This window comes from Pholis gunnellus (assembly GCF_910591455.1).
Source record: "Pholis gunnellus genome assembly, chromosome: 2".
NCBI classification, from domain to species: Eukaryota; Metazoa; Chordata; class Actinopteri; order Perciformes; family Pholidae; genus Pholis; species Pholis gunnellus.
Window position 1 is genome coordinate 11,918,068 of NC_136536.1, and position 19,109 is coordinate 11,937,176.

At 42.1% G+C, this 19,109-nt stretch overlaps 1 protein-coding gene across 1 annotated transcript in view; it reads right to left on the minus strand.

Moving 5' to 3' along the window:
• cacna2d3a (calcium channel, voltage-dependent, alpha 2/delta subunit 3a) overlaps positions 1–9,563 on the minus strand; it is a gene marked incomplete at both ends in the record, with an annotated part of 101,591 nt that extends 92,028 nt beyond the window's left edge. The window contains 2 exons of the mRNA XM_079168214.1: positions 9,046–9,127; positions 9,439–9,563. Of these exons, the coding sequence (XP_079024340.1) occupies positions 9,046–9,127; positions 9,439–9,563 (207 nt within the window). The remainder of the gene's footprint in view (positions 1–9,045; positions 9,128–9,438) is intronic.
• Between the last annotated feature and the right edge of the window lie 9,546 nt (positions 9,564–19,109).

Genomic DNA, 19,109 nt, shown 5'->3' on the forward strand with positions numbered 1-19,109 from the left:
AATAAACAATTTTCAATAAATGTAGAACATAATATATACACTAAAACTGATGTACCGTTTATAATGAAATACGTTAAAGAACATAAACATCACAAGCATAAACACACTACATAAATATGATCAATTATGAGGCTGAATGATGCTGGATATTTGCAGCCGAAACTGCTATCAATATTTGGGGGTTTGAAAAGTCAGACAGCAATACATTGGATAATTGTAATTTTTTCAACATTAGGTTTGTTTCTCAGTTTCTAAATAAAATAGAATAAGAACAAATAATAATCTCTCTCTCTCTCTCTCTCTCTCTCTCTCTCTGTGACTATTTGAAAATAAGGAAGCATTGTGGGAATGCATGTGATCAGCATCAGTGTTAACAAATGCTGTGGCATTTAAATAGAGGTCAGTTTCTCTCCCGTGAAAGTAAATATCATTCTACACACCACATGACGACTGCTTGTACTATTGCGACCCAGCAGGACTAATCAAAGTCTGATTGTCATCAGCATATTGTACAGACAGTGGAAAATCTTTCATTATCACTTTTGGGTTCCAGATGCCTACTTTGCAACTGACTGAATGAATATTGAATGGCATTATCAACCATACCGCCTCCACAGCAACTAATGGAAACCTGCCTTTATACTGATTGTCCAGTGAAAAGTTCATAGATTTTCTATGGAGCTGCATTTCCAGTCAATATCACACAGGATTTATCGCTGTTAGCCAAAAACAGCAGGCTATTTTTGAATTTTTGGCAGCCATAGTTGATCAGTGTCCAAATTAACTTAACAGGTTCCAAAATCCATTTGCAGCCACGTATACAAAGTCTCGCAAGAGTTTTACACGAGACGGATCCTTTGTAGCCTTAACCCTAACATACTTCAACCGAGTGCTTGAGATGGCACCAACAGGTCAAGTTAAGTACAACTCTAGCAAGGTGTCACAGCTCACAATGTGCTTCACCAAATGGTTAAGAAGACCACTGGATAACAAATACTTAGTCACCACACACCTAAAGCATGACCAGCATTAAATTGACCTTTACCACGCTGTAACCATTGGTAAAGTCAAAGGCCAAACTGAGGACCAAAACACTGAAAACATTCCATGTAGTTGACATAAAAAAGAATGTATGGGTTGGCAAAAATGTCTCTCTATGGATTAAATGTGGACTGCTTACTTTCTTACCGCACGTGAACACCATGTAATCAATACGGCTCAGCATTGATCCATATCGATTATTGTGTCGAAGTAATCATTGCCACTTACTCAGCATTACCACAATGTCATCTGCATATTAGCCAGCACAGGCATTTTACCCACATGGTATGTAAAGGAGACACAAAAGGAAACTAAAATAAACACCCACGAATAGAGTTAAGTTGAGTTTTAAGAAGAGATTCTTCAGTGTTGCCTGGGTCCAGACCTTTGAATCTGGCCAATACATCGTGTTTCGAGTCGACTGATTCATCTGGCATCGTAACGTGAAACAGAGGTTTCTTGATTAAGAAGCCGTTGTCAAGGCTTTGTCAGCTCTGTGGCGATACCGAGGACTTATATTTACAATTAAGACCGCTACAGACAACATTGACCCTGCTATGAGTTATAAGGCTCAAAAAATGTTACTAAATGATGTATCAATGCATTTCCAGCAAATACATATGCCTTCTAATGACGCATTATTTGGATATTTTCATGTCTGTTATTTAGCCTCCCTCTATAGTACTGCCCGATGCCGGGATGAGACTTTGGCATAGCTTCTTTTCAGTGGCGTCTTTGTTGGCGTATCACAGACCCTCTTCTCGTGCCTTCCTCATTTGTGCGTTACAAAACATTGTGAATCATAAACCCTTAAAAGTAATCTAAAACACTTTACACAAATCCGCCCAAAATAGCCGCACGGTCTACATGGGAGAATTACTCCGACATCTCATTGAACTTAGTTTCGCGTCAGATCTGCTGAATAAGAGTCTTGATTTTGATACGACCCCCTTTATTAACAAATTAATTTTACATATATACGGCATGTCTACTCAATATTGCCCGACATTGTAGGTTAGTAGTTTTTTTTAAACTTTGGGTATACATAATTGTATTCTTCGACCCTGTGTTGGCAAGTGTGTGTTTGGGTGAGATGACAGCAAGTGCAGGTGAAGGTCATCAGGAGGAGGGGCTACTGCTGTTCCACTGAGCTGGATTTGGCAGCACTCTCACAGTCCATGAGAAGTGTTGTGCAAATGGGGCGCAGTGTGAGGCTCCATAAAGTACAGTCAAAGAAGTGTTTGTTTGTGTGAGTGTGTGCGTGTGTGTATGTTGGCAGAGGCGATGCAGAATTAGAGGGGGGGTGACTTGGGACACATATTGAGGACGCCAGAGAGTGCAGCGAGTGCACGACATAGTGCTGGGCCAGCGGAACTAGTTTTTCAAGCGCGTGCACCAACACTTGCTGCAAACACTGGCGTGTCCCAAGATCCCCTACCATGTATTCTTTAGTGCCGTAGCTGCATCCTATCCATTATTAAAGCAAGGGGATGGAGGGAGAGGGGGGAGAGAAAGTGCGAGAGAGAGAAGGGGAGAAAGAGAGAAAAATAACTGCGGAAGGCACAGGGACACAACAAGACATGGGTGAAAATGTTGATGGAGGGAGAGTTGACAGAAATATTGAAGGTAACAAAGAGACAAAGTGAGGGAAAATAAGAAAGAAAGAGCTGGGGTACTAGTCCATAATGTATAAAGCCAAATTATCTGAGCATGCAGAGGTTTAAGACATATAAGGAGGTACTTGTGATTGATGGAGCAGCTGTAATGGGTCGGATGCCCAATACGGGCCATCTTTACCTACAGCACACAGTGTGGACCCAAACAACCGGCAGGATGATGGATGTGGGCAGCAAGTCACAGACAGTCCTTCACACATGTCGCACACGTTAATGTGCTAAATAGTACTCGTCCCGCCCCTTTACCAGGTTTCGCTTTCGTGTTTACTCTCTGCATGCAATCCATTCCGGAGCACAACAATCTGTCATAATTACAGAAATCTGTGAGAGTGTGTGTGTGCTTGCATACTCGTGTGCGTCAGTTAATGTCCGGTGTAGCCACGGCGAGATGCTCTTTATCTGCAGGGCAACAGAGGCAATGTCAGACCTGAACAGCCAATGACAGATGACAGAGGATATGTATCCTCAGTGTTCAAATTCATCATCCTAAGAGCACAGAGCACAAGGTGTTACACTGTGCGAAAAACACTCCGTGTGCATGTGGATGTTCTGCAAAATCTTCAGGAACTGGGAAGAAAAATCGACTTCCTTGCAAATGACCTAATAAATCAAACACTTCTAACGCAAATTAACTTAGTCAGAAAGATTGGGGATAAAGCAAATAGGTAAACCGCACAACAAGTCATCAAAAGGCACTTGATTTTTTTTAAGCCCCCACACACAGCGTCAGCAGTCGTGCTCTTTAAAAATTGAAGTTCTTTAATCCGGTAGCAAAGGGCCTCGCTCCCTTGCTCCTGACCTCTCTAGAGTAAAGGCAGGGCGTTTGATTTACAGAGGCTTTTCTCATGCTTTCTCACCAACAAAGCACTAATTACAGTATGAGTGAGTGGCTGTGTTGGCTAAAGCTGGCCTGCTAGGACATGAAAGAATAGCAGCACAGGCTGCAGTCTCGCCTGCTAACGCTGTAATTAACTCTGGGACACGGCATTCCTCCGTCTTTCTTCACTCTTTTTATTCTCTTACACACACACACACACACACACACACACACACACACACACACCTCTGTCTTCCCTCACGCTCTACGAACAGTGACGGAATCAAATTTAGCAAGATCATGCTTTGGTCAATGAGAATAAAGAGTGGGCGGGGGAAAGAAGCAAGAGAAGAAATGGGAGGGTTAGGGGAGGTTAGGGGAAGAGGGACAGTCATCAGTACACACCTCTCCACACCCCCTTCACTCACCTCATCGCCAGCCGTGCTGAACCAAACCTGACAGCTATTCAATTTTCCCAAAGCTAAATCTAATCTGCAGCCGTCACCCCCTCACTGACACACTGTTACACTGGAACATCTCAGCCATCACCCACCCTTGGCAGCAGACTGGCACCAGCACACGCACGTACAGACACACAACACATACACACACACACACACACACACACACACAGAGACATCAATGGGGCAGGAAAGGCAAATAGAGGGCAAAAAGGGAAATAAGTATAACTTCTCTTTAAATGATTCTGTAGAACAAGCAAAGGAGTTTGACCAAACAATTTTGAATTCACGGACCCAAAAAATTGCAGCCTAAAACTCAGGTTTCAGTTTCACCAATTAGGTGAAATCTCTTATATGTTTCATATTTTTTCCACAACACGTTCAACCAGCAACTTATACAGTAAACAGCACCAAAGCCAGCATTTTTGACTATAGCTACCAAATGAGTCACATAATATATCTCCAACAGGATTGTCTAAAAGCCTTCTCCGATAATGTAATTGTGGTGGAGAAATACTACAATGCTTCATTTTATATTTTATACTTATTTATTTGAAACCAAAATTACAGTATCATCTTAGAAACTATACTATATGAAATGTGTGGGTATTTGTAGAGGGAAAAGGCCTCCTCTGGTAATTAAAATGCACAGATTTATAGGTCCACAATATAACACTGATATTATTTTAGCATTGAGTTCATCACATTTACTTCTTAACATGCTAACACAAATAAAACATTTTCTTTAGAAAATGGAAAAGGACAATTTGTGTAAGAAATAAACGGCACTTAAACTACATTGATTTCTTTTTTAGAAGTATGACAAATGCATAACATTTGGGAATGAAAAATGCTAAATCAAATTAAAACTTAAAGCACTGAGTGGAAAATCAAAAAAAAAAAAGAAAAACACCAAAAAAACTGTTGCCATCCAAAAATGTAATTAATTTGAAATGAACATGAAAAACTGAGATGCAGAATAATTTCCACTTCTAAATTACATAATTAGTCACACTCTTAAATCTGGTTAGTGTGTCTAAAATACATATTCAAAACAAAAATAGATATCTATTTTCCAAAACAGACAAAGCGCCTTCTGTAGTATGACATTTTGTTTCTATGAAACAAGTCTTGTCGTAAAGTCTCCAATAGATCAAAACAAATTGCTGTTGTGTGTAAATCATAACAGAATGAACTGATCTCTTAGGTTTATTAGATTCTAGATAAACAGGCAGTCCATTAAATAAAGCCAAATTAACTGGTATCAGGACAAAAATAGGCTTTTTTTTAAATATGTTTTTGCACTAACTGAAGGAAGCTATACAAATGCATTTTGATGGACAGATTTTAAAGGCGGTCTTTTTTATAAAGTAAGGTTTATTTCCTTTTGATTTGTTGAATCAATCAGCGATAACATTGTATTTTATAGAAATACCCCACAATGATGTTAAGTTTATTAAGGTAGTGGGTAGTCAGAAAAAAAATGGAATTCAAGACGTCTTTCTCTCTATACTCCATAAACCCAGCACACGTATGCTGTGCTTCACTTCACTGGACGACTTTTGTACTGATAGATATTTTTCATCTACCGCTTCTTTTTGAGGAACCACTCCACTTTGTCTTCTTTTGCTCATTGTTCAAGAATATTGTCAGCATGTCAACATGTCAGTGGCTTGCAGCATCGAGCTCTTTGGTAATAAAAGGAGAACGGTATAGCACACCATACATGCTCTCACACCCAGACACACAAACTCGTCTTCCCCATCCAGGCAAATCGATTCCAGCATACTCTTGGTCACACATCATTACTTTTTCCTATCATCCTCTGATCTTTTGCTGTGTAAACGGTGTGTGTGTGTGTGTGTGTGTGTGTGTGTGTGTGTGTGTGTGTGTGTGTGTGTGTGTGTGTGTGTGTGTGTGTGTGAATGTGTGATTGAGCATGCTTTTAGTAGGTATGCAAATTTAAGACACACACACGCTGCAAAGGCATACAGCACGGTACGCCTGCTGCCTACAGCTCATACTTTAAAAAAATATAAAGCAGACGTGCCAGCCGCTATGGCGATCCCACAGAATGATCATTTGTCTTATATCTTCCATTACCAAGAGGCTTGAAGTTATTTCAGCGTGGCATAATGTCCCACTACTTTGATTCCAGAAAGACATAACATCAGTGAGGTGAAAACTAGTCCAGCCAACAACACACACACACACACACACACAGACGCAGACACAGCCAGGCTGGCTCGTATAGACAGGTTGCTCAATGATACATGAAATTAAAGATTTCGACAGAATAGCAGTGAAGAGGGTAAAACACACAGAGCTAATTCTAACTATCAGTGGGAGATGTTTAATGTGTTTCAAACAAAAGTCTTCTTTCCTTTTGTATGTGTACACATTGTTCAATGTGCACATGTGTTGTATTTGCTAACGTCTGATTTGTGTAACAAATTTAGGGCTTTATTGATCGTGTTCGTTTTTTTTCTTCTTCTTCTTGTTCTTCTTCAGGGACTTTAACACAAGTGCAAACACACACCCTCACACAGACACACACAGACAGATAGAGAGAGAGACACACACACACACACACACCAGACACCACACACACACACACACACATGCCCTACTGGTATAACCTTGAAAGAAGAGCTGTTTCCGATGGATACAGGAAACGGTCTCAGGACAGTAGAGGAGAAGAAAGAGGAGAAGGGGGATTGGATCAAAGGCCAAATCTGGTCCAACTGGATTAAAAAAAATTTCAAATGTCTGTCTTCATATTCAAATGATTAGATTTCAATAATTTCTGTACTCTTGGTCCTTCTGTGAATTGTTTTACAACTTAGTAGTCATGCAATACTTGACTATTTAAAGACATAAATTTGTGCAAAATTGAGTCTACAAACCTGTTTTCATTCTGACTGAAATTACTGAAAGCATCTATATAAATGATCTCAGAAAGTCATTTATGACATGGTTTTATGTTGAACCTTTTAAGAATATCTCTCATTCAGCACAGGCCACAGTATTGGTGCAAGACTTTAAAACTACTGTACAGAAATTTAGATTAAATTGTAACAATTACATTTGTGCATCGTCATGATGCAGCTTATAGTAATTGAACTACCCAGCTACTGGCCCACCTTTTTTCCTTCTTAATGTTTCAGCGAAAAAGATTCAGCAAAGCACCAGTACATTCAAATAATTCCTTGTGTTTGTCTATTTATGCAGCATGATTCAGGTTAAGTTGTAGGCATAGTGTGTGAGAGAGAGAGAGAGGGGGGGGGGGGGGGGGGGGGGGGTATGGTGCTTTCCAAGGGAGTTTTGTTACACTATAGGGTCAGAGATATAACTGAAGGGAGACTGAGTCTATCTGTCCCTTGCCCAGGGGAAACAAACACACACACACACACACACACATACACACACACGCCTCGGTCTTTTCTCCTCAGTACCCTCCTCCTCTCTATGTACACCAGTGTATATCACTCATTCTTTCTGCCTATTTAAAAGCATTTGCCCTTGGGGAAACATGTGGTCCCTCCTGAGCGTTCCTGGACAAGAGCTGCTGTACCGGACACACAAAAAGGGAAAACGTACAGGACGGAGAGCATGCATCTATAAACCTTGTACATCTGACAATACTGTGAGATCCAGCAAGTGGGCACAGGGAACAACACTATACTTGCAACATTTGGTGTCAAAGATGCACTTTTCCCACAAAGAGGTCTCCAGTCTTTTCTTTGCTCAATTAACCCTGCGGCCTTCATTTGCATTTCATAAAGAGGTCGTCACTCTGTGGGAGGGTTATCTTTTTTTTGGAGGCAGAAAAAGATGAGAGGGGGGAACATTTTTTATCCTATCAACAAGATAACGCCACTCCTCCGCCTTCCGAGCAGTTGATGAAATCCACGCTATAGGCCTATATGTCTCTATGTGACTGTTAACATGCAGTGCGCGTGTATGTGTGTGGGAGGGAGGGCGCATTCTGTGTGTGCACTCATGTAAAGGGTACATGTGTACGTTTTTGTGTCAGATCACTAGTTTGGCCTGTGTGACACCAAACAGCAGCCACACACCACAGTGGGTCTACGCATCCGACGGGACCCTGTAACTGATGGCCCCAAGCACAACATTGTGTCTGTGCACCCGCTGAGAGGTTAGCTGCGGCTTGGCCCTTTATCCACCGGCTATCCATTAGCCAGTTTTTAACTCATGCTTCATCAACTGACCCTCCATTAGGGAAATTTGCATTCCATCACACTCAAATGTTGCACTAACGTCACAGAGTGGAAGCGGGATGGGAACAGACTGCAGAGAGGTACGAAAAGAGTAAAGGGTGTTAGAAATGTGAGGAACATTCAGTTGCTTAGCAAAAGAAAAATTGCTTTCCAGAGAGTATATCTGTGTGCGCGTGTGTGTGTGTGTGTGTGTGTGTGAGTGTGTGTGTCCATGCGCAAATGCATCTGCCAGAGAGCTTGTGAATTGGACACCCATTTAAAGAGTGCATTTTCCGAATAAGCTTTTAAATCTGTGCCTACCTAGTCGACAAGCATTACAGATTCTCAAGTGGCTAAAAAGCATGGATCCTGCAGTTTAAGAGCTGAAGAGTGACATTTCTCTCAATTCAAAAATGACTCAACAGCAGTCATTTCCTCTCACAAGCTGGCCTTTTCACACCCACAATGCAATTTTAAAAGTCTCTCAATAATGTTCTACAAGCTCTTAAATCAACAGTAACTTTACCAACAGTGTCACATCATTTCAGCTTGGCAGAAAAATATCTGGAGTACAGTGTGGGTCCCTGGGTACACTGCAGGACGGTGTAAACATATTTTTTCAAATAAAAAACATATTTCAGGGACAAGAAGGCTCCATTTTAAAAGAAAATATCTGCCCCTCTACTCAAATATTTCGTCAAACTGCACAAAAAAACACTGCTCAAGTTTAGTCATGTGGGCATTTGAATACAATTCTAAGAATACTGAGGTTACAGGTTGTACTTTCAATTTGACACCTGAAGTTGAAATCAGACAATAAAACCGCTCACCTTCTGCAGCAGCTGGGAGCCGGAGTACTTTGCCGAGATGGACTTCATCTCCCCACCAAAAGCTGAAGCCCACAGCTTCACCCTGCAGACGGCCACACAAACACAGCACACACAGACACGCAAGGAATTAGAAACACGTGTAAAATATATGGACGAATAGAACACAATTAAGATTAAGAATTAACAGGCTGACTTCAAAACTACTGATATACAACAAATAGGTATCACACTCAACAAATACACCATTAAACAGCGGCGGAAATTACTCAACAACAAACCGCAATAAGCCATGAAATATTGTTTGGGCACTTGTGCAGCTGGGGTATTTTTTTAATCAAGGTCTTTTTTAAACTTGGAAGTTTCGAGTGATGCGTAAAACTAGCATCTACTTACACGGACGGAGGGATGCTTTGGTGGGTGGCTCCCACCTCACTGACCCTGGTGCTTAGAGTTGAGAAAAGTAAAAGGAGACACACACACCACGCGCTGGAAATCACACAACTCCGATCCACCTGCATCTTGGGTAAAGATACCCTCCCGACGCGCACACAGCGAGTTTTGGGTTTATGCTGCCACCGTGGATTTGTTTTCCCCCACCAGAGAATCCCAAAAAAAAACCGAAAAGAAAAAGGGGGAAATGGAGATAGTCAAAAGTCACGTACGCTGTCTGACTAAATCGTTCATGGCAATGTGTTCAGATGTTCTTGGTGCGGGACGCAGATGAGCGATGCGCCTTGGCAAACGGCCGGATCCTCAGCTGTGTGAGTTATCCAAAGTGCCGCGGTGTGGCCCCGCTGACCGGTGCGGCGCACGCGTCTCTGCTGCCTGAAAGTGGAGCTCGACTCCTCCGGCAGGGCAGGCAAAGTCCGCTCGGTCGCTTTTTGTTTGACCGACCTCACCCGCAGAGAGCAAGAGAGCAGAGGTTCAGGGGGAACCGGGGAGATCATCAAACGATGCAGCGCACAAGAGCACGCCTACTCCTCTGGAGTGATGCGACTAGCCTCCTCTCTCACTCCCTCTCTCTCTGCCTCTCTCTCTTTGCCCCCCCCTCTCTCTCTCTCTCACACACACTTTCTCTCCTCCTTACTCCCAGGATCTGAGGATAGGCTACTGAGGATGCTGTTATTGTTGTTGAATTACGCCATACTTCTTCCCCTCTCTCTCTCTCTGTCTATCTCTCTCCTCCCCACTTATGGGCTTTAATACAGGGCTATAATAGCTAGCCTTTAGCGTTCATGTCAGATCAAGTCATGCACTGTATGCCCAGTTCACTGAAGCAAGAATTACTGCCAAAGTGCTGACGAAAGACAGAGAGGGAGAAGACAAAAGAAAGTGTGTGTGCGTAAAAAGACACAGAAGGTATAGTGGGGATGTGCAGACTCTTGGTGGAAGAGGGAAGGACCACACGACAAGTCCGTTAAGCTGCACAAAAGCGTGTCAAATAAATGCACTTTGCAGCAGTGACGTGGCACTGGCAGTGTGTGGGCATATGGGCTGTAAAAGAGGATGAGAGCCCCCAGGCGTCGGACCCCATGCGACGGATCGCATTTCACATAGAGCTGGAAGGACTCCGGCAAAGCATTGGATGGGGATCAACACTGTCTGAATAGCCTATCTCACTGCAGAAGTGGTGCCCTGTTTATTACAGGACTAACCTCTTTCACACTAGAAGACTCACCTTTGACTTATGTGGGACAAACACCAATGTGAAACAGCTGGTCTTTGTCAGTCAAACCCACAAAAAAAAACCCAGTGTTGGTTCAGACCTCTGACATGAGTCTAAACACAAGCATACAGGAATACATGAGATGTGATGAATTCCATTGTTGTAAAACAATATGATTGTTAACAGTTGCTGTGTGATCATTCTTAAATAGATGAAAGCAAAACTCCTACTCAATCGATCACAAAACACCAATCGTCGGCATTATACCATACATTAGTATTATTCTTTCAACTCGACAACTGCGCACTTTTAAATTGATTTAAACTGATGTTGGCGTTACTCAGTTTACCCATGAAACATTTAGCCGACTTTATGTTTGACTGTGTGTGTGTATATACAAAGCACTAAATTAATGTATTTCAAATAATTTTTTTCCATACATATACTTATATTATGGGATTAATGCTCAACTCATGTTCTGTCTTGTTTAGCGGTTTTAAGTTGTTGTTTTTTCATGCACACACGTGAGAAACTTTGAAGTGAAATGCCCATTTATATGGCGTTTACCTTCTTGATTCGGAGCATCACCTCTCTGCATGTTAGTTCATACTGTATCTGGTGTTGCCTGGTGGACAGAGATGGAGCATGTGACATATGGCATACAGCATGAAAGACAGCGTTCCTTATCCCTGCAAAGCTGCAAAAATAAAAACACAAATATCAGCTGCTGTAGTTGGACTGATTTTTCTTCGGTGAATGGGAGTTTTTATCCTCAAGGCTAAAGTCTACCCTGAGAGTTCCTGGGAGAGAAGTGTTATTGTGTACAGGAATATAACTGAGCAAGGCAGGGCCATTTCACTTGACAGTACCGGTACTATGTGGTCAGAATAATAGCAGCTACAGTAAGTGGATTGAATGGCCAAATGAAAGTAAAGTATGGGAAACATAAAGTAAGAAAAACATCTGTGCAGTTCAGTTCAAGGAAGTCTTCAGTATCAGGACTACAGGGTGGACAGGATAACATGTTGATGTCTTCAGGTTTTTATGTTATTTCAATCCCCTCCTTCTCTCTTTCCTCCTCATCTTGTTTCAATGACGGGTAATTATTTACCATGTAGAGTCAACGCAAAAGGTCGGTCTAAATATAAGTAATCATTTTAAACGGACTAGAATAAACCTTTATATATAGTGGATTTTTGAAATTTAAGTTGGGCAAATTAAACAGCTGTTAAGTAAACAAAAAGTCAGATGATAATAAGGTTATTGAACAAAAATTCCTTGTCTCATCAATTCCCCCGGCTCGTTTCTTTCTGTCTCACCTCCTTTGAGAAAACACAATGTAATACCACTCATGTCCCATGGGACCCCATACACCATCCCATAGTCCCTCTTGGTTCTAAATACATTGTTATGATAGCTTCTAGCCGTGACCCAAAAGACACCACTAGTTTATCGAGAGATTACCAGGCATTGTGCTTGTGATATCATTCATTCATGTAAAAACAAAAGAATAACGACATGTTCCAGGTTCAGCTAGGAGCCGACTTCTCCGCATGCTTCCTAACGATAGATTCATGCACGTGAGCTGTGGAGGCATGCGTGTCTCAGGAGATTTTCTGGATGGATGGGGCGCAGAAGTAGGAGGCTAAAGTCTGGATTAGCGAGGGATTCTTTTACACACTATAGTCAACCTTCAAACCAAGGCGTAGCATGCAAGTCGCCATGGGGATGAGGGTTTTAACGTGGCGAGCATAACCTGACATTATTAGAATGCATGAGGAAAATAATGCATTGATAGATTGATTTATTAATGTATTCAGAGATAATAAAGTCCTGCACGTACACACTTTATGAAAAAATGTGGAGAAGAATTAGTCACGGGTCAGAGGAAAACACATCAAAGACTAATGACCCAGTACTCCTTTCCATCTTCACACGCCCACAACCCCTCGTGTTTCTCCTCGAACCCTCCATTTCCTCACTTCTGAATGCTGTAATCACGTCTAATTTGGGAGATGTACCCAGCATGTACCCAAGCTGATGGTAACTGGGCTGTACCTGGCATTTCAGCGGAGACAGAAACTGTCTGACATTTTTTCTTCCTTTACCATCCAATAGGGATGGCTTTTAATCCCCCCCTATGGCCCTTCCCCCATGAAAAAAGTCTTGGACAGAATATTATACAAACTACACGAGGCCGTAGAGCGAGAGCTTCATCACTATGGCCATGTTTCCTTTTCTGATGTGCTTAGTTTGACCTAAGGCCTACCAGCTATCCCGTATCTCTGGCAGCTCATTAGCACCAAGGTCAAGTTTGCATACCCCTACAGAATAAAGGATCAGTGGAAAAGGGTGGGCGTGCTGGCATGATTTAACTGGATACGCTGATGCTTCAATGAGCATATATGATTTTTCTTTTTTTAATCATGCTCCTTAAATACGCAGGTTTTGAACTCGACTTTTGTTTGCAATCTTTTACCCTAAATCTTAGCATAATACCTACATTTAGATGGGATTTCAGCACCAGAGGGACAGGCCTTGATGATACAGCATGGGGCTTTTTAGGGGATGGTACTGGTCTAACTGAGTTTTTCCCAACTGTGGTCACCCTAAACAGAGAGACGCCACAGTTCCATCCTTCAGGTCTATAAACAGTACCTATTAGACACATCTATTCTATCCGTTATATCATGGGATGACGTTATATTTCATAGCTATTGCTGAGCCAAAGCATCTCTATCCAGGCCGGTTTGTATCCACACTAGAAGGCGGGAGGGTGTGTGTAAGTGTGAGCAGTGATGTTCTTATCTGTATAGACAGTGATGGGCTCAGTCCCATTAGTGCCCGGGAATTTCAAAGCACACCATAAATAATTCTTTGTTTCCAGGCTCCAAACTCACCTTGCTCCAGAAATACCTCCCTTAATTCAATTAATAATGAGATCCCACAGTCTTTCCTCCATCAGCACTGGCAGAGAAACAGACGACTGTATTTGATGAGATGGAACGCAGCTGCCTGTGGAATATGCACCGTCATGGATCAAAAATAGCCACCGCATACAAGATTCATGGGCTCGGAAAACAAGGACAAAATACACCGAGCTTTGCCCCGACGAACAGCAGGGGGCAGTGGACACACCAACGTGAGAGAGGTGAGCTTATGCCTGGTGTGTCATCTGTGAAAGCAGGACAGGGAGAATGAATAATTCTGGGCTTTTTCCTTGACACTGTGTCCTTGAATTAATCATGTGATCTCTGATGTTGGCAAAGGCTGACTGCGCTAAGTTCTTTAAAAAGGAATGTTCAAGAAGATGGAAAGTGAACGAACGCTTTTGGGAAAAATCACTCTCAATAGTGGATGTCAACATACAGTACACTAGGTTGAATAGATGATTAAAAAGCTTATGCACAGAGATTAACATGGGGTCCCTTCGGTGCTGATGAAAGGTAGCCTAATTTCCAGACTGGCAGATTTTCTTTAGAAAATTGCTGTGGATGTTTAGATGCCATTTTAACACATTTAGAAAGAGTGTGAAAGGTTTTTCCCTGCATGTCACCATTCAGTCACATCTTGGGAGCGTCTCGTTATTTATAATGTAAAATCGAATCTTTAAAATGTTTAATAACCTAATCCAGACTAAACTTCTATATGAATGCATATGATAATGATATGAGAGAACACAGATGAGAAGCAGTAGTGAGTGGTAAAAGTTCAGAAATTCCTCCTGGGATAAATGGTGCAAGAGACTCCCTATCATGGCTAGTGTTCCCGTTTTCTCTGGAACCTTTATCTGACAATATGTGCAAAGCTGGCCTAAGGCTAGAGCAGAGTACAGTTAGCAGCTGCTTACGGCCCCAAAGCGTCCAGGAGCAGAATATAAACCTGAAGTCCTCCATTCATTTTTGTTTTTACTGCTTTGTGTGTGCACTTTGGTGAACTTCACTGAACAGATACAGTTCAGTCAAATCACCCTCAGCTTAGGAATCAAATGGCTTTGGATTGGAAGTCTTTTCATGACACAACTAATATCCAACTTAATGTCTTCAAGCCTTGTAGATGTAAAAGAAGCTTCTACTCAAAAAGTCTGTATATCTTAATACTTTAAAGTTCCTAATATCAACAAGGGGCTTCGGTCTCTGAAGTCTTCTTCTAAGGACATCTAAAGAAACATATATTCTTTTTAAAAGGTGAAATTAATACATATCTCTTTCTTATATGTTTGTATGTTATTGTATGATTAAAGATTAAACAATCATGTATTTGTCCCACAGACGGGAAATTTGTTCTCTGCATTTGACACTTCGGCACAGCACATGTAGTAACCGAGGATCGAACCGCCAACCTTGCGGACGACCCTCTCTACCCCATGAGCCACTATAACCCCGTTAGATAAATGATCGAGAGGGGACATAGACCTGCACACGACCGCGTCAGGTGTCTTCAGACAAGTAGTCAGTAATGAAAGAAAGAAACCGCTTGTTCAGCAAAATCAAAGAGTAGGAAATGAAGAGAGGGAGACATCCTGTGAAAAGCGGGAGGAGAAGAGAGTGAAATGAGGGCTTCAGGCTTTCTTAAAAGGACACCAAAGATTAACTTGTCATTGAAAAGAATCTACAGAATGGGACGCATATTAGTGAACATAATTGTGTTTAAAAGCAATTATACACCAGTCATTTCCTTTTCTCAGAGATAAGAATCAGAACATTGGGTCATTTATGAGGGACAAATTACTGCACTATACAGTAGTTGACAAAGAACACCATGAGCCAAATACTGGCTTATTCTTTTGTTAAGAATTGATATAATCTGTGTGATTCTAAGCTCATTTTCTTGTGATGAGAGAGTACTTGTCCCTGTGAACCATGCTGAGCAGAGAAAGAGGATGTTTGGCAAAACAAGCACACTGACCATGACCTTCACGAACATCATAGACGCGACCAGATACAGTTCCCCACCACCAAACTATACAAGAACCTCAATTAGTCAAGTAATTAGGTCCTATATCAAAACAATGAAGCGCCGGGGTGAGGAGGGACAGAGATGGTCGTAGAGGAGACGTAAGAGGCAGAAGAGAAATGGAGCTTAACGTGGAAAGGGGAAAACAAGGACGTGTAGGGAGAAGGGGAAAAAGATGGAGTCGGAAAACACCGAAAGAGACAGGAGGTCTTTCAAAAGGCTGAAGCATAAATGAGAGAAACAAGAAGGTGCTGCAGGAAGACAGGCCAGTAAATTGAAAGCAACTGGAGCATGGTATGACAGAGGTAGAGAAAGAGGAAGATTTGTCGGGACAGATAATCTGGTGTTTAGAGTGTGTCTTGTTGGAAATCAGTGAGTGTCATTCTGGTGACAAAACAGCATGGCTCGTCACACTTCTGATTTGTGAGGAAATGCAAGAGCCAGGGTTGCTTCTATCTCACGGTGCACACTGATAACCACGTTGAATTTGTTCGGTTTTTTTTCTTGTCATTAAAAGGGTGCAGTTAGGAATCAATGACTAAATAACGTATAGAAGCTGATGCCCATTCAGTCAATTTTACAGTATATCCATTTGTTGACGACTTTTATAACAACAGGATATGTGTATGTATGCCTGTACACATGCATGATCATCCATCCAGTCTGTCTCCTCTTCCCTTGTTCTAAACTGTCATGTCTGCACTGCCAGTCTCCTGAAGGCCAAAGCATCTCATAGCCCACACTTTACATGGTCCCAACACTCGGGCTGTGTTCAGATGCAGCGGGTAAACAAACAGAAAGCACGGATTATGCGAGAAATATACACACACACACACACACACAGACATTTTAAACGACAGTAATACTGAAAGCACTACGACAACATGCATAATTAAAGCCACTTCACCTAAAAATAGAAGGGTGGAAAAGAGAGACAAGAGATGAGTGAGAAATGAGAGAAAGAGAGGACAGAGAGGGGTAAAGGAGAGCTGGTGGATGTGCACAGCAATAGAGAGGCAAAGTCCCGCCCCTTCCAGTTGACCACCACAGGATCATATCTTCAGAAAAAAATATATAACGGCAAAGACAAATTATTGTTTGATCCCTTTTGAATTGCCATGAATTACTCATATGATGTTTGTCAATTCAAACGACAATTTTACAAGTCAGGAAAGACTGAAAATATGTAATTAGAAATCAAAGTCGCTTAAGTGATGTCTCTCGCTGAAGCTGCGATTGCTTTGTGTTTCGCACCGGGGTTGTACTCACACAAACAATGGGTCTTGCTCGTTCTTTTTAATCCCGGCTGATGAAAAGCGTCTCTGGCTAGACACACACGGTAAGATAACGGTACATCCATGTGGAACATGGATGGATTAACTAGCTAGCTATCAAGCCAAGGTATCGGCCATGTTGGCGTTGGTGACGTACATTGAGCGAGACAAGAGATGTAGTTTGCACAAAACTAAATATTATTAAAAAATCGATGACAAAATGCCACTTTCTTGATTATCTTTTAAATTGACAAACATAGGTGTAATTCATGGCACAAATCAAACGGGTTAAAAAAACATTTGTCTTTGCCGTTGACTTCTGTACATATTTTTTCTATAATAAGGTCAACCAAACGGGGCAGGACTTCAGCTCTCTACACAATCCAGTGCACACACTGTGTTGATAGTCTGACTTTTTGTATTTGGGAGTAAACTCGCCAATTTTCTTTTCCATCATCAAACAAACCATGTGAAATGACTCAAGCAGCTGACTGATTGCCTGAAAGAAAAGACTTGATGGGAGAGGTGGCTTCATTATGTGGAGAAATAACAGGCAGCCGGCGAAGACGTCTGTGATATTTGCATTATGTTGTGTAGCAGATTATAAATGGTGTTAAAGTGCTCTACATTCACAACATGTTCACGGTTGATTTGCCCAAAGCATGCCATTCCATTTTACATTCCCCAACCACTTCAATTAAAGAAAAAACACCTTGCTGTTACAAGTCCTCTCCTTACCCCCATTATTTTCTGTTCCTCCTTTATTTCCCCCTCCCTCCCATCATCAGCTCATTTCAGATAGGCAATCTCCTTTTTATCTTATTTCTTTGTGCCTCAGTGCACTTTATTAAAATGTATATTTCCAAATCATTCTTCAAAGGCGAACTGTTTGCATGGGGTCATGCCGCATGTTACAGGAAATGACAGTGAGACTGAGCAGATAGCCCACCTCTTTCTTACCGTCTGCTTTCTCTGTATTGGTTTGCCAACAAATGTGCGACACGGCTGCAATTCAAGTGACAACATAGCCTACTTTCGGTCGTTATATTAGCTTATTATTGTTGCTTCAGATTCCGAAATGCCGCCCAAGCACTTGGCACAACTGTCAAAACAAGCTATTTTCAGCAAATACTTATCTCTACAGCACTCAATGTGCACCCAAGAACCAAAACAAAATACACATATTCATAAAACAAGCCCGCACATCTCGAAACAAAATGACTGAACTTCTGTAGAGCAGCATAGAGGGAAACTCCTCTGATCCACCCTTGGGCTGTTTATTTGTTTAAGCCCCATAGCCTAGGCTGTCTTGTTGATAACCAACTCATTTGCAACGATAACGTGCCCAAGAGGCTCAAATGAGGCCACTCACTGCGGCTGTGCTGATAGAGGAAGAGGAGCTCTGTGATTGGCTTCACTGTGACGTTCAATTAATAGTCAACTCACCGAGTCCTAACGCACTCCAAAGTGCCCCATTGGGCCAATCAATGATTGACAGTGCAGAATAATCCCTGGCACTGAAGGGCTGAGCAATATTATCTCAAACTATTTACCACAGTGGACACACCAAACAAGAAATGTAAAGAATGAGAACTAAAAAAAGGTTGAAGAATAACTGAGGAAGGGGGAGAGCGTAGTCTCGTCTCTGTCAGCGTCATTTTTGCCAGGACGCTGCCATCCAGGCCCCATCCTGTAAAAGGCATATGAACACAGATTCCTAAAAAAAAGGGTCCAACTTTACCCACATGCCATCCTTAGTATCCTTCCCATCTCTTGTGCTCCCAGAATGCAAAGCAGCTTAGACAGTGGGACCCCGCCACAGTTTGGCTGCAACAAAGGAGTTGTGCGGAGTACCCTGTGGGCCTTGTGCTTTCTGGCTGGCAGCTTTACATATAAAACAGGCAGGCCTATCTGTCTGTGCACAGGCTGCGGCCACAAAGTCCGAATCCCCAGCTTGGAGTACTCTGAGGATCCTTGCTCTGGAGTTCTGCACAGGGAGAGATTAGCAACAAACACTACACATGACTCTTCGTTTTGTTCATGTCCCAGGTCCAATCCCAATCTCCACACTCACGGACTCTGATGCGCGTTCCCGCAAAGTCCGTGAGGGTCTAGGGCCGCCCCGCTGTCACATCGTCGCGTGTTTGAGGGCTCTCTCGCAGACATTT